At 41.4% G+C, this 16459-nt stretch overlaps 1 protein-coding gene across 1 annotated transcript in view; it reads left to right on the forward strand.

Annotated features, from left to right (window-relative positions):
- Positions 1-12403: 12403 nt before the first annotated feature.
- SREK1 (splicing regulatory glutamic acid and lysine rich protein 1) overlaps positions 12404-16459 on the forward strand; it is a 36185-nt gene continuing 32129 nt past the window's right edge. Inside the window, exon 1 of the mRNA XM_065861559.2 lies at positions 12404-12670. Coding sequence (XP_065717631.1) covers positions 12510-12670 — 161 coding nt within the window. The 5' untranslated portion in view covers positions 12404-12509. The remainder of the gene's footprint in view (positions 12671-16459) is intronic.

A 16459-nucleotide genomic window follows, 5' to 3' on the forward strand; every position in this document is an offset into this window, starting at 1 on the left:
GCTGTGTGTAGTTGACTTATTTAACATCTAGGAAATTTTATATAACACTATCTTCTGTAGTTACTGTAGACCGTAGTACACTATCAATATACATTAGTAAAGTCTTATTTGTGTTCCTGTGCATCTCAGTGCCCAGGGGTCTGCTCTAGGTCATTTCATTGCAAAACTGGGTTATTCACAATAAATACTTCTTTGAATAACCCAGTCCTGCAATTAAATCCGCTTGGGCAGCTAGTGGCTTCTCTGCTGAAGGCGTGAGTGGTTGTTACCTGATTAAGTAGTTTCAATAGCAGAGAGAGGTGACTAAGTCAAGGACCAGAGTAATCAAGAGTGTCTGGAGGGTGCTCTGATGAAAGGTACAAGGGTTATGTGTTAAAGTGAAGACCTAGGCACAGAATTTCACAGGAGAGGTAAATGCAGGTTTAAATCCAGTTTTCTTGGAAAACACCCGACAATGTAGTAACACGAACTTAGGGGTTTTTTTTCTTGTGTATGTGGATCTGGTATATCAACATCAGTACTTGACTTCCCACTTCCTCTACACATAAAACTGGTTCCAACTGCTTCCTCCAGGTGGTCTGCTGTGGCTCAGGGTCAGTCTGTCCAGAAGCTTTGCTTGAAAGCACCCTCAGCTCTTTCTCAGCTTTGGAGCTGGTGAACCTCAGGTGGAACAGGAGCCTTACACATGGTGCTGGAAAACACCTGCTTCTGGCCATTGCCTCCCACTGATATTCTGCTTGTGGGTCTGCTGGTGATAGGCTGCCCAGGTCTTTGCTGTGAGGGGGTCTGTGACTGCCGTGGGGTCTCTGAGGAGCTCCTGTCTCTAATGCTGCACAGGCTGTTGACTTCAACAACCCTGTTCCGCAGCACAGCTCTCCGGCAGCAGCGTACTTCCTGCAGGAAGGGTCCAGGAGAGGCCCCAGCGCTCCCTCTGCTCACCGATCTCAGACACAGGCCTGTCCCCAGCACCAGCCAAACGGATGGGAGAGTCACCCCCCTGAAGCAGGGGCGATGGCAGCAAAGGCTCCAGCCACCCTGTGTCCAGGGCTGCTGGCCACGCTTGCTGGAAACTGCCAGAGCTTTCCCAGGCCCGCAGCCCTGTGGCTTCCCTTGCCTTGTATGTGGCGGCAGCGGGTACCCTCCTATTCCTCAGGCTTCCCAGGAGTTTCCCTCTACTAGCGCTATGAGGCTTGTTTCAAGTACAGCATCACCCCTCCTTGTAGTCCAGCCCCTCTTCTTTGCTGCACTCCCTGATTTCCAGCTCTCTGCTTTCTTGTGTTTGCTATTCCTGGTATTTTCTGCAAGAACATGACTTGTATTTCCATACTGCAATTTGAAATATTGTTTTACATCAAGGATAAGAAAGATAGAAAAAGAAGCAACTATTTGGCCTAAAGGAAGATAAAATATGAATAAGCATTACAACCTAAATATTTTAGACTACATCAGAAATATTCTGCACAGGATTTTGTGCATTTCAAAAGTAGGTTGCAATTATTATCACTTCAGGGAAAAATCTATTAAGTAGGTATGGATAAATGTTACTGAGCTGTGAAAGATTCAGTTAACATGTACCCAATGGCCAAGTGAGGAGACTTTCAGCCAGCCGCATTTATATGAATGCCCGATGAAAAGCTTTTGACATCTGATAAGAAGGTGCAAGAGAACAAGTGTCATGTGGCTGAGCTGGCAAGGGTCCTGATATGCTGAGAACAGTTCCCTCTGAAAGGTCGTATTGCCACGATGACAGCTTTTCTGCATGGCTAAAACTTTTGAGCACCGGGAATTAAATTTCTGATTACAGTAGTCCGCAACATCTGTTTTAGCCAGCTGCACAACACAAAGGGGAATATGGATCTGCGCTGCATACATTTCATGAGGCATCACTGGACACTGCAAATTGCTGAACTATTTATGTTTCTGTACCATCCAAATTAATCAAAAAACTGTGACAGAATATTCACTCTTATTTGACAGACATGTGAAAATACCAATTTGGACAAACATCGGAAGGGTTATCTCTTAATAGAGAAACTGGTGGCAGAAGAAGCAGAAGCTCTACAAAGAAATTCTCATTCAATTGCTAATGTTGATGATTTGTGAAGGAAACTTTGGAGAAAAAAAAACAACACAAGTTGACAAAAAGGGGGAAAAGCTTTCTACTGAATTATAAGTATGCACTAGAGAAATACATGATTTGAAAGTATTATGCAAAGGCTTATCATAACACATTAGCATATTTGATTTTTGTCTGCAACAACTGCCATGCACAACAGAATAATCAACAACTGGTTTTGAATATGGAGAAGGTATTTTTGCTGAGGATGTTTCTGCCAGAAGTACTTCAGTTGAAAGCCACATCCCCTCTACTGCGCAAGTGAGGTTTTCTAATAAATATTGAAATAGGTATTAACATCTGGCTAGCTGACATAATACTAAGTCCTGCAAACAATGAATTAATTATGTACAATTGTCTCATTTGCTAACTGTAATGAGAGATAACTGATGAGGTTGGAGTTGATGCATGCAGGGGTTAGAAACTATGCTGAAAAGCCTCCAAACAGATACAACCTCCAAGCAATTTTTTCTGCTACATTTTAACTAAAAAAGCTATGAAAATACATTTGGTGAATGGAACAATGGGATTGACTGCAGTAGGTGACATCTGGTGTTTTTTTAATTTTAGATTGTAATTATTCTATTATAGCATTAATCACTATATGCCTATATTTTAAGACATCTTAAGATACCAAAAAGAATTTTCTACATTAGTACTTAACTGAACTCAATTCATGTTGCAATTATGACTATTTTATACCACTCCTGAATAAAATTCAGCAATAAAATGTTAATGTTTATTTGTACTGAGTTATACTCTGGTATGTTTTCAAACTTCACAATTGTAAAGCTGGGTAGACAAGGGAAGAGCAGTGGACGTTGTCTACCTTGACTTCAGCAAGGCTTTTGACACCATCTCTCACAACATATAGGCAAGGTCAGGAAGTGTGGACTGGATGAATGCACGGTGAGATGGATCATGAACTGCATGGATGGCAGAGCTCACAGGGTTGTGATCAATGGTGTAGAGTCTGGTTGAACACCTGTAGCTAGTGTTGTTCCCCAGGGGTCAGTACTGGGTCTAGTTTTGTTCAACCTGTTCATCAGTGACCTGGATGAAGAGTCTCAGTGCACCCTCAGCAAGTTTGTTGATAGTACCAAACTGAGGGGAAGGACTGACAGACCAGAAGGCTGTGCTGCCATCCAGCAACTCCTGGACAGGCTGGAGGACTGAGCAGAGAAGAACCTGATGAAGTTCAACAAGAGCAAGTGTAGGGTCCTGCACCTGGGGAGGAATAACCCCAGGCACCAGTACAGGTTAGGGGAGGACCTGCTGGAAGGCAGCACTGCAGAGAAGGACTTGGGAGTTCCGGTCAACAACAGGTTGACCATGAGCCAACAATGTGCCCTTGTGGCCAAGAATGCCAAGGGTATCCCGGAGTGCATTAGGAAAAGTGTGACCAGAAGGTCGAGGGAGGTTCTCCTCCCCTCTACTCTGCCCTGGTGAGGCCACATCTGGAGTTCTGTGTTCAGTTCTGGGCTCCTCAGTTTAAGAAGGACAAGGAGTTACTGGAGGGAGTCCAGCGATGGGCTATAAAAACAATGAAGGGCCTGGAGCATCTTTCTGATGAGGAGAGACTGAGAGAGCTGGGCCTGTTCAGCCTGGAGAAGAGAAGGCTAAGAGGGGATCTCATCAATGTTTATAATTGTCTCAAGGGTGGATGTCAAGAAGATGGGACCAGACTCTCTTCAGTGGTGTCCAATGACGGGATGAGGGGCAACAGGTAAAGGCTGAAACACGGGAGGTTCCACCTGAATAGGAGGAAAAATTTCTTTGAGGGTGCCAGAGCACTGGAACAGGCTGCCCAGAGAGGTTGTGGAGTCTCCTTCTCTGGAGACATTCAGAACCTTCCTGGACACATTCCTGTGCAGTCCTCTCTAGGTGAACCTGCTTTTAGCAGGTGGGTTGGACTGGATGATCTTCAGAGGTCCCTTCAAACCCCAACCATTCTGTGATTATGATCCTTTTTATTGTCATTGGAAGCCTATATTCTGATTTCTTATGTCACGAAACGCTGAGAACAAGAAGTACTGGCAAACGGTGACTCTGCCCAGACCCCCTCATCACAGAATCACAGAATGTTAGGGACTGGAAGGGACCTCGAAAGATCATCCAGTCCAATCCCCCTGCTGGAGCAGGAACACCTACATGAGGTTACACATGAGGGTGTGACATTCATGACATCTTGTCATGAAGCAGAACAAACATTATTAGATTTTCTAGTGTGCAAGTTATTGCTACTCCTATTTTTGCTGTGTCTCAGATAGGAATTTGGTTGACTGACATAAGCAAAACTGGTAGTATTTTTCCAACTTAAGGCAAAAGAATTATTCTGTGAAATTTAGCATGCAAGAGGAAATCAACGCAGCCACTTTATCTGCAACAATACCTGCATTATCATCCTTCAAAACAATATCCTCAAACCGAAAACTCACTACTGTTGGGATTTTTTCAGTTCCAGGTGATATTATTCAGCTGAAGATTATATTCTATGAACTCCAGTTTATCAAGCCAACACGTATGATAACCATAATTCAACTATTACACAAAACCCCAAATTTCATACCTAACGGGTAGATGGCAACTGTGTTTGAGCCCCAGAGTCACACACTAAAATAGAAAGGCCCGTTTCCGCAGTTTCTCTATGGTATGTGAAGTTATTTGGATTTACAGGAATGGATTTTTGTGTCCTAAATGCATTTAAGCTTCTTGCCTTCTTCATACAAATTCTGGCTGCAAAGCAGAGGAAGTTTTTCCTAGTGATTTCCAGAATTTTCTATCCAACTCCTTTGAACTATCTTGTTCAGGTAGGTATTCTGGAGATTTAAAACCATGTTCCCTTTACATACACCTACATGCTGTGACTCACAGCAGGATGAACCTCACAGCAAAGGAAAAAGAGGCTTTTTTTCTTCAGAAATAGCAGGGACCTACCTGAACAGGCTCAATAGCATGTGCTGCCAGAAAAACAGCAAGCAGCAGATCTCTCAGCAGACACTCAACTAAATTTTAAAAAGAAAAAAAGAAAGCTGAATTTAAACATTTTCTTTTATTTTTCCTACACATACATATTCACACATAATGATTTTTAAAGTATATCATAAAACTTAATATAAACTTAGAAAACGGATATGTAGAATTTCATATACCTTAAAAGAGGGTGTTCTAAACACCCCCTTTGAAGAAGGAATGCTTCTGTAATCCAAGAAGTGTTGTGTGGAAAACAGATACTAGATTTCATAAGTGACTGAAGAAATGCTGCCCTGAAATGAAAATTGGATGCAGAACCTGTACTCAAATTTCTTTCTTACCTGCTTTGGTCTATTTTCCCAGTCTGTAAAGGGTGGCAATAATCTTCCTTTGTTAAGATGGGCTTGGAGATTCAGAAATAAGAACACTACCTAGATAGCACTGGTTGCCAGTTAAGTCCTCATGTTATTTCGGAGTAAGTTTAAAAAGAATTGAAAGCTGATAAAAACTATGCCATCTTTGATTCAAACCATCTTATGGGGAGAAGGAGAACTTCATTTTAAAACACACTCATACAGCTGTTAACGTGACCCTTATAACTGGCACTGCTATGCTAAATAGAACAATCTGAATTTATTTTTGCCCTAAACCAGACAAAAAGCAGATGCAGAAATCTCAGTGGTTTCAGTTTACCAATACCAGTTTATATGGATGGCTGCCATCCAGAGGCAGGAAGTTTGAAAGGGTTCCAACTGCTTACATTGACTATGTAGAGTCCATCTATTAATCTCAATATAGGTAGGGCTTTAAGATTTCTGGATTGAGTTTCACCTGGGAAAAACACTACTAATAGAGAATTTTATGCTAGAAAAAACCTTTTTGTTTTTTTTCTGGGTGCAGATATAAAATGGATCTTATACTTGGTGAAAAACAGGTTTTGTTAAATGCATTTTATATAATTTTTGATATTACAGATGTGGTGGATTAGGGTTTACTTCACAGAATTAAGAGTTTTGTTTTTGTAAGATGTTTACATCTACTACACAACAGTCTTCTAAAAAAAAGAAAAAAGAAAATTATACCAAGGCACATATGAAAAAGGGAGCAGCTACCTGATAAACCTGAATGGTGCAACAATGGACAGGGGGTGAAAGCAATTTCTAGCATTTGGGAAGAACTCTGGGCTTGCTGGAGCTTTGAATGAAGTCTATTGTCTGTGAAACACTAGAAAGCTAACATTTTTCCCATTTGTCTGTGTGTATTTGAAAGCTAGTTCAAGTCAACCTAAGGTGTGAATCTGACTTGCATCAAATATTTAAAAAATCCTGCTTTCACATGCAGTTTTAGTCCAAAATGTGCTGAAATGACTGTAGATGGAGGCATAACACATACCCTTGTTTTCAGATTTCATGTTAAGCGCCTACTTTGATGAGAAACAGTTTGTACTATCAGAACTGACGTTTTGGGCGCGTGCAGAACTTGGCAAGCTTCTCTGCATTAATTCACACATTGACTAAAATTCCTGACTGATTATGAGAGGCAGAAAAATATCCTGACCTGGAGCACGCATTTGAGTAAAAACTGAGAAAATAAGAATATTATCAGCAGTCAATCTGAACAGGCAATCTGCTGCAAGTAGTAGGAGGAGCCTGGCACTTTAAGATTATGCCTCTTGATTAGAGAAGGAATATTTGTGTTGTAAAAGACACATTTGTTTCCTTTGTTCTTCATTGCCCATCTATAAAATACTGGAATTTTAATTGTACAGTAAAGCAAACGGTGAAAAGTTACTCTGTATGGAAAAAACTTACGAAGCAAAAGCTACACAAATATAGTGGCTTTTAGTGGCATTCTAATACTGGTTGTGAAAGAACATTCAGAAGAAAAATGACATATTTTTGTTTGGATCTCTTCACTAGATTGATATATGTCTATTTTAATCACTCATATACATAAAGATTAAGTTAAGCATATAAATTCACTATCTTAAATAAATAAAAAGTAATATACTGAACACAACTTGAACACTTTAACGAGAGGCAGTTTAATGAGGTGCTAGCTAGTGTTAAATGATGCCAGTATTTTAAACATTTGTACCGTTAACTCAAAATTTTCTCAAAGTCCCCACAAGGTGTCAAAAGTTCCCTAAATTCAAACTGCCTACACTGAAGCACCTAGTCATTTGACAACCAAACTCAGCCAAGAAATGCCCATGGAAAGGAGTATCAGCCACATGGCCATCCTACCACCACACGGGCAGTTCTTCCCCAAACAATGTACCTATTGGTCTTTCTTCTTTGTTTAAGTAAGTGTTGAGTAAGTCAGGTGAGTAACAGGTGTTACAACAGCACCCATCAGCACTGGTGATTGAGAAGAACGTTGTGACAAGTAGGAAAAGCAGTTTGACACACACACACAAATACTTTGACAGATACAAACCTCTGAGATCAGCCAGTCTTCCTGACAGTCATGCAAATTCATTGAGTTTTCATGTACCCACAGGTGGTTTCTCAGACAAAGCTTTTTGTGGACTACCTTACAGTTGTACTTAGGTTGGCAATAATATGCTTGATGTTCTATGTGCTGCTTGGCCAATACAAAGTATTACTTTATATAATATACTAAGCAATTCCAAACATTGTTTACTACATTAACTGTGAAGCTGGAAGCTAAGTTTTCCTTGCAGAAATGCAATTTTTCCTTTATCACATCTTGGTAGAAGTCAAACATTGTTCCTTTCTATTCTAGGAGAACAGAAAAACAAACTAATTGTTCATGCTTGTTCTCCTATTTGAAACAGTAACACCAGTTTCACTTTTTGATCACATTGCTTCAAATCCTGTTCAATGTAGTCATAACTGAGTAAAACATTGCTGGTTCTCTCTAGTAAAGGGTTTTGGCAATGACAGGAACAATTAAAGTCTTTTAGATTCTCTCTCCTTGAAGATGGTACATGATCATAGAAATTGTCAGTGAAGTAGTTCAAAGATCTTGTAATATATGTAATAAATAATCAAAGAACAAATCATTCCACTGTTAGTAGATCTGCATTAACTACAGAGATTCTGAGCAAGGCAGTAATAATATAACACTTCTAATGAATACTCAAAGACTTCCTGAGATTACTAAAGAATATTCCCATTATTATAGAAAGTTAACAGAAAGTGTTATTCCAAGTTTCTTATCAATTCAGAATGATTGAATAAGCGAACTCAGTTCAGGAAAGCACCTTTAATTCCAAACAAGCTCAACTACTGCAGGTTGCTCAGCCCAGGTTTTGAGTATCTCCAAGAACAGAGATGACACAACTTCTCTGGACAACCATTTCCAGCAGTCAACCATCCTCACAGTAAAACAAATGTTCTTTTTCTTACGATAAAATGACATTCCTGCATCTCAATTTGTGCCCATTGCCTCTTGTCCTGTCACTGGACACCACTGAGAAGAGTCTGCCTGTTTTGCTTACATTCTCCTATCTGGTACTTACTCACAGTGATAAGAAGCCTCCCGAGCTGGGGAGCCCAGCACTGGACACAGGATTCCAGATGTGGTCTCACCCCTGCTGAGTAGAGATGTGCTGGTTTGACTGAAAATGAGTTAATTTTCTTCGTGCAGTGAGAGACTTTGCTTTTTCATAGCTAGCATGGTCATCATTTGGACTTAGTTTGAGAACAAGAGATAACATCCTGGGACAGAGTTAATGTTTTTAATTGCCCTGGTCTGAGAGCCAAGAACAGCTGTGAATGCTCTGCCCACAGGTATGAGGAGCTAGGAAGGGGGACAGAGATGGGGCAGAGCTTGACTGACATCCAGACTAATCAATAAGAGTATTCCATCCCATTAGTGTCATGCTGCAGATTTAAGGAGAGTTGGGATCTTCTGGTCTCTCTCACTCTCAGATGTTTTAGTTTGGGACGTTTAGTTTGGCCTTTTGCCATTTTGCAGAGGCCTCTGAGCCTTTCTGCTTTTCTCCTTTTTTCCTCTGTTCGGGACTGGGGTGCTAATTCCTGGGACTGGCTGCTTAGTGTAGACTGAGTTCAGGAGCAGTTGCCTTGAGTATCTTTTATTTCTATTTTAGATACATATTTACTAGAGTGTATTAGTATTTTGTTATTTTATTAAACTGTGTTTATCTCAATCCAAATTTTTTCCTTCTCTTTTGATTCTCTCTCCTATTGGGGCAGGAGCAGGAAGGGGTGAGCAAGTGGCTATTGTGGTTGTATTGCTGTCTCAGGTTAAACCACGACAAGAGGGCCAAGGACCACCTTCCTCAACCTGCCCGTGATGCTCTTGCTAATGCAGCCCAGGGGACTGTTGCCCTTTTTTGCAACAAGGGCACATTGCTTGCTCACGTTAACTTGTTAAACAGGATTCCCAGGTCCTTTTCTGCCAGCCAGCTCTCCAGCCTGCTGGCCTCCAGCATGTACTGGTGCATGGGGCTATTCCTGACAAGGTGCAGAACTCTGCAACTCCTTTTGCTCAACAACATAAGAAGGCCATTACCCGATCTCTTTGAGCAGGGCAGTTCAGCCAGCTTCCAATGCACCCAATTGCCCACTCTTCTAATCTGTACTTCATTGGTTGATAGTTCCTTTTGGTTAAAGACTTTACCATTTCACATGTAGGTAACATGTAATTTAAGTTTTGTGATGTCTGTAAGGGTGATGTATTGCTGTTGGTTTTCAGAATCTAAAGAAGAGGGAATGATGCAGTTCTAGGGGAACATTATTTTCTATACACAGGAAAAACGCAACTGATTAATGAAACTGAAAAGATATATTGTAAGGGGCAAGCAAATCCTCCATATTTTGAGATTTGCTCTGTACCTCTATAAAACCCTACTTTTTGTTTTCAGAAAGGATTGCTTATTTGCCCTCATGAATACACATATTGTTGATGCATGGATGGTTTATCATTTATGATTTGCCTTCACAGTGTCTGAAAACTGTGCTTATCAGGGGACCCCTGTGAATTGCTAAGTCCCACTCAGTCTAATTACTGGAGCAACTTAAAAGGAAATCAAAATAATTTTGACTACACAATGGCTGCTGATAAATCACTCTTTGAAGCATAGTTTGCACCTGTTTTTACATATTAAGAACAGGAATTTTTAGGTAATAACTTCCCTCTCACAGAAAGGCAATAATGCATATTTTTGAGAATTTAATGCAAGGACTGTAAAGCTGTTATCCCAAGTACCTCCTCAACTCTAGACAACTCTGCAATTACAAAGGGCTTTCTGAAGTCATGGCTAGAGTTCCAGAACTAGAGCTCAGTCAAAATCTACTGTGAGGATTATCAGGAGACTGATGCTGGGATCTCCAGCTGGGAAGAGCTGAAGGATTTTGGAATTGCAGGTGTGGAATGCTTTGTCTTTGCTAGTTAACCTGACACCATTGCCCCTACAAGAAAGGTGAAGGTAGAATGAAATTATTTCTTTACTGACTCTAAGTGCACCAATACAGTTACTGGAAGCATAAAAACAGGTGAGCAAAATTGAAAAGAAGTTCCTACATATACTAATCCACTCAGAACACAGTTGAAGTATTTCTCAGCCTACAGCAACCCATAAGGAGGTGCTAATGCAGGTCTGTTGACCACTGATTAGAGAGAAGATGGTGTTAGGTCACTGCTTGTACATAATTTCCCTTTTGTATGCCTACCCATTTTATTTAACTTTTTTTTTTTTTTCCCCTCAATAGCTCTGTATTTTATTATAGGAGAGGGAGTGGCTCTTAAACATTTACAAGTTTTTAACAGTTTGACTAAAACAGAGTAATTGTTTGCTTCTGGCACTTAATGGCAGCCTCTGCGAACCACAGCTTTTGGCATTGGGTTTTTGGGGGATTTTTTGCTACTATTCCAAAATCCAAACTTATTTATCCATTTGTATTATTTTCCAAGCTAATTTTGTCCCATGGCAGGGACTGATAAGGAAAATATTTAAACAGTGTTTTGCTTCTGTTTTGCTTTTGTGATGCAGACCAGTAGCTCCAAATTTCATATGTACTGTCAAAGGCTTTACCCGAAGGACAGTATCCCAGTCAGTTCTGACATCAAAGAACTTTTCAACTTGAGAATTTCAGAGCTCATTTATCTGCTACCTTCCACTGAGAGATGCAAGGAGAAAGAACAAGAATGTTCAAAAGAGTAATAACTTCTACACCTCTGCTAACCAACTTTGAATGAGAGGTACTAGTCAAAACACAGGAATTCTTTATGTAATGTTCCTATAGATAGAATAATCATACCAGTGTTTAATTTTGCACAATATATAGCAAGAGACCTTGAATTCTCCAATTCAACTTCTCTAAATATAGGCTAGTTAATAGTTACCAGGATGGCTGACAGAAAGGATTTAACTTTGATTTTAAATCTTATGCTTATGGAATATGGATTCCATTTAGAAAAAGAACATGAGTGCACTGATTATGATTTTGAAAGAAGTACTATCTGAAAACTATATATAGGCATTTTTAAACAAAATAAATCTCTGAAAATTGCTTGGAATTATTTAACATTCTGTAACATATTAAGCATCAATAAAGGAAATACTACCCAGGCTTATCTATGGAGATTCCATAACCACTGACCTACTTGCTCACGGAAGTATCACAAATTTGCAATCCTTTGCAGCCCAGATAGGTTCAATAATACCTCAGTCCCTTCTCAGCTCAGGTCTGGAGAATGGAAAGTTTTGAAAGCTAAAATATTCATGTCTGAAACCGTCACTCTTTCACTGCCAAGCTGCACAGTTCTACAGCACCTAAGAAAGACTGTAGCTGGATCCTTAATAGCAATCGCCTGCACGCACAGTGCCCAGTCTCATTTTCTACAGTTGATATAATTTTTAAAGATAGCTTGAACTGTAACTCCAGGTAAAAGCCATTTAATCGGGATAGATTCCCACTCAAGTTATAACAAAACCATTACCAGCTTATTCCATTACAACCCCTTCCTGTTTAAATATAGTTAGGGTGTTTTCAAGAGTTTATTCCTTAGGGTAATTAAACTGTCTCTTAGTCAACTTGGCTACCAAACGAGCATTTAAACAGGAAATCTATTTTCTTTTTGCTTCCATTTCTTGTGGGCATATTTTAACTTGATGGCAGACCGTTCAGTGGATTTCACGCCAGACCAACGGACGGATTCAAACCTGACCTACTGCGGGGGTGTGGTTTTGTACCCAAGCCCCCCGGTGCCCCGAATTTACACGGATCCCCATTTTGCTCCGCTGGTGGGGAGTGCGCGTGTCAGCGACCTCCCCAGAAACTCCTCCACGGAGCACTCGAGTCCGCCGCTAGAGCGCCCGCGCACGAGGACGCTCTAGCAGGCGCCGCGCGCTCCTCTGTGTCGTCAGGTCCGCCTCTCGGGCTGTGTGTGGCACCGCCGCGAGCGGAGCGGTCGTGCAGGCTCCGCCATGATGAACAGCGGAGGCATCGGGGTGCCGCTGGGCTTCCCCTTGGGCCCCACGTCCGTCATCCAAGTCACGAACCTCTCCTCCGCCGTGACCAGTGAGCAGATGCGAACTCTCTTCGGCTTCCTGGGAGATATCGAGGAGCTGCGCCTCTATCCCCCGGAGTAAGTGGGGCCCGCGCCGGCCTCCGGAGCGATAGAAACTTGGGAGGAGGAGGAGGCCTAGAGCGGCCAAGCGGGCGGACAGGGGAGGTAGAAGGCTCTACGTGCCATCTTAAGTGTGGGCACTAAGGCTCCCCGCAGGGGGAAGGGGTCACGTGGTCCCACTCCTTCGGGTGGCAGGAGCGGCAGGGAAAGGGGAGCTTCGCCCGCACTTAAGATGGCGGCCGGGAGAGGGGGAGCTGCCGCGGCATCTCCAGAGCGGCGGGTTTTGCGCGCCCGCGGCGGCGGGTAGGGCCGCGGCCTCCCGCGGAGGTGCCGGCACGGAGTCACAGCCGAAGGGCTGGCGAGAAGCCTGCCCGCTGCCTGCTCGGAATGGGGCCCCAGCGCAGCTCTCTTCCTCCTCGTGTTCTGCTGAGCCCCTTTCTGTGGCCGACATTTCTCTTCGCTCGGACTGAGCGGAGGGCGGGCGGGCGAGCGAGCGAGCGCCAGGCCCGACCCCCGCCCGGCTGGCTGCCAGGCCGCGCTGCCCGGGCTCTGCATGTCGGAAGGACCAACTATATGTGTATCTACATATATATATAAAATGTTCTTGTCCTGTTAGAAGGGCTCTGTTTTCCGAGAAGGGGCCGCTCTAACAGAAGCCAAAGTAGCTGTTCACATAGGGTCGGAACCTTCCCTGCCTCGTGCTCAGAAATGCCCCTGATAAAACCTGTGCAGGTTTTATCAGGTTAATACCGGACATTACATGTTTCTTTAAATTGTGGTTGTTCTTATTATGTGAGCTGAGTGCCAGGGTTGCCCTCGTATGGGAGATAACTGAGGTTTGCAAAATAAGTGGTGTTTCTCCCGAGCAGATAATGATTGACAGAACAGGGGAGGAAAAGAAATATTTTTTCTTAATGCATCTGTTATTCTAAGACATGCATGATAGATGTGTCCTTTCAAACCATTTATCTTTCCTTTTTAAATGAAAAATATGGATAGCAGAAAGGGGAGGAAGTCATTCACATCCAGTTACCTCAGTTTTAATACAAAGAACACATTCAGATGAATAAAATTTCTATTTTTAAAACTGGATAGCAAAAAAAGTTGGTGTTCATCAATTTTATATATTACTACATTACATGTGAGTAGGTTTGAATGAGGACCGTCCATAAAAATGAAATATTATTTAATATCTATATCAAGTATATGTAATAGACATCCATTCCTGTAAAGATATGCTTAAAACAGCCTTACTGACTTTTAAGCACTCTTTAATAGGTTTGTGGTGATTTTTATCCGGTTTTCTAGGGTTTTATTTTGGACTTCAGTTTTCTCTTGACTGGATATATTTTTTGTTACTCTTATTTTTCACTAGGTTATATAACAGATCTAAAGGAAAATAGATACTTTCTAGACATTCATATGCAAATCATGTTTGCGCCTATGTATACAGTTTCGCTGGTGTGTATACATATAAAATATTAAATCCAGTACCATAGTAGGGATTGACTTTGAAACGTCAAGGTTATAATGCTGTAAACGTCAGATCTAAGTGATTAATTTAGTTAGCACTTAGCATGCAGGGTTATGATTACTATTTTACTTTTGTTTTTTTTTACAGTTTTTATGCATAGCTTTTAGAAATACACATTTCCTTGCCTAATAGCTATGGACATTTGACCTGACTTTCAAATAATTACCTTGTAAAGAAATCAATTATTTTCTCAAATGTCCTTCTTGTGAACCAAAAATACATGCTTCCTATTGACTCTGAAAATATATTTGAATAATATTATGATGAATTCAGAAAACAGTGTTTAATTGATGAGTGCACAGGAAGCAAAGGTGTCCTAGGCAAAAAGATGCTACAATTGGTGTCTGTGATTTGTTGAAATTATTTTCTGCTTCTGTTTTTTCCTGAAGTATTTAATGATTTAGGGCCTAGATTAAAAAATAAACTCTTGCTGTTCATTCAGTTAAAAGGGAAACGTGCTTTCTACATTAGAATCAACATCAAACAAAAAAATCATGTTATCCCAGTCTTAGCTTTAAAAACAGTTCTGTAGGAAATCCAAACTTCTGATGTGTTCTAGAGCATGAATTTTGCTATATTCATGGAGTAGTGGGAACTCACTTTTTAGTGTGATTTCTAGATGAAAATCATAATTCAGTAAATTGAATTAGTGAACTACAGGTCTCACGGATTTTGACTACTGAACAACAGATATTAATATGCTCTTTTTAATTTACTTCATGCTGAGGAATAGGACTAAGGTGACATAATAGCTTTCAGTAATCTGAGAGTATTCGTATTACCTAAGTTAAGTGAAAGCATTCACTGAGATTGGGACTCCATTTGCTAGCCTTCATCCAGAAATATATAGTTAAAAAAACTAAGCAAACAATTCTTGTTTCAAGAGTAATAAATATTTTAATATTAAGTGAGTATTTTTCTGACTTTTTAAATAGATTAAGCAATGAACTGAAGTAAAAGTATGTGTTGCATAGTGTAGAATTGCAACTTGTTTTCTCTTTGCTTCTGTGTTGCAAATATTCAGTGTACACACAAAATATTTTTATTTAGTTAAGATGAGTTTGCAGAGTAGACTGAGGTTGTGTTCTCTTCTGTATGCATAATTTCATGTACATAAAAGAGAAGGGCATTCATGTTAAGGAATTTGTGGTAATATTTATAATAGTCAATTAATAATAAGTAGCCTTTTTTTTTTTTTTAATAACCAAACTATTTTTTTGATTGAAAGGAAATAGCATCCTAGAATATCTCGAGTTGGAAGGGACCCATAAGGATAACTGAATCCAACTCCCTGCTCCATGCAGGACTACCTAAAACTAAAACATGACTAAGAGCATCATCTAGATGTTCCTTGGACTGTAACAGACTTGGTGCTGTGACCACTTCCCAAAGAACCTGTTACCGTGACTGATCCCCCTCTCTGTGAAGAATCTTTTCCTAATGCCCAATCTGAACTTCCCCTGACACATTTTCATTCCGTCTCCTTGTGTCCTGTTCCTGGTCACCAGAAAGAGGAGAACAGCACCTCCCCATCCACTGCCCCCCTATTGAGGAAGCCGAAGGCTGTGATCAGGTCAGCCTTCTCTTCTACGAGCTGAGCGAACCAAGTGACCCTAGCTGTGCCTCCTAAGTCTTGCCCTTAAGGCCTTTCCCCATCTTGGTCACGCAGCTCTGGACACACTCTGGTAGTTTGAAGTTTCTTCTTATTTTGAGATGTCCAGAACTGCACACAGTGCTCCAGGTGAGGCCGCACCAGTGCAGAGCAGAGCGGGACAATCACCTCCCTGCCCGGCTGGCAATGCTGTGCTGGATACACCCAGGACACAGTTGCCTTCTTGGCTGCCAGGACACACTGTTGGCTCATGTTCAGCTTGCCACAAACCCAGATGCCCTGCTCTCTTTCCACAGGGCTGCTCTCCAGCCTCTCGTCCCTCAGTTTATACATATAAGCAGGATTAGCACATTCCAGGTGCAGAATCAGGTGCTTGCTCTTGTTCAGTTTCATGCAGCTGATGATTGTCCAGCACCAGTCTATCCAGGTATCTCTGTAAGGCCTTTCTACCCTGGAAGGAGTCCATAGCTCCTTCTAGTTTGCTATCATCAACAAACTTACTTAATGTACATTCGATTCCTGCATTCAGAAAATTTATGAAAACGTATGAGAGCAGTGGCTCGAAAACTGAACCCTGGGGAACCCCAGTGGTGACTGGCTGCCAGGCTGATGGAACCCCATTAACTCTACCTCTTTAAGCCCGAACTGTCAGCCAGTTGCT

This window comes from Patagioenas fasciata, chromosome Z (assembly GCF_037038585.1).
Source record: "Patagioenas fasciata isolate bPatFas1 chromosome Z, bPatFas1.hap1, whole genome shotgun sequence".
In the NCBI taxonomy this organism is placed as follows: domain Eukaryota; kingdom Metazoa; phylum Chordata; class Aves; order Columbiformes; family Columbidae; genus Patagioenas; species Patagioenas fasciata.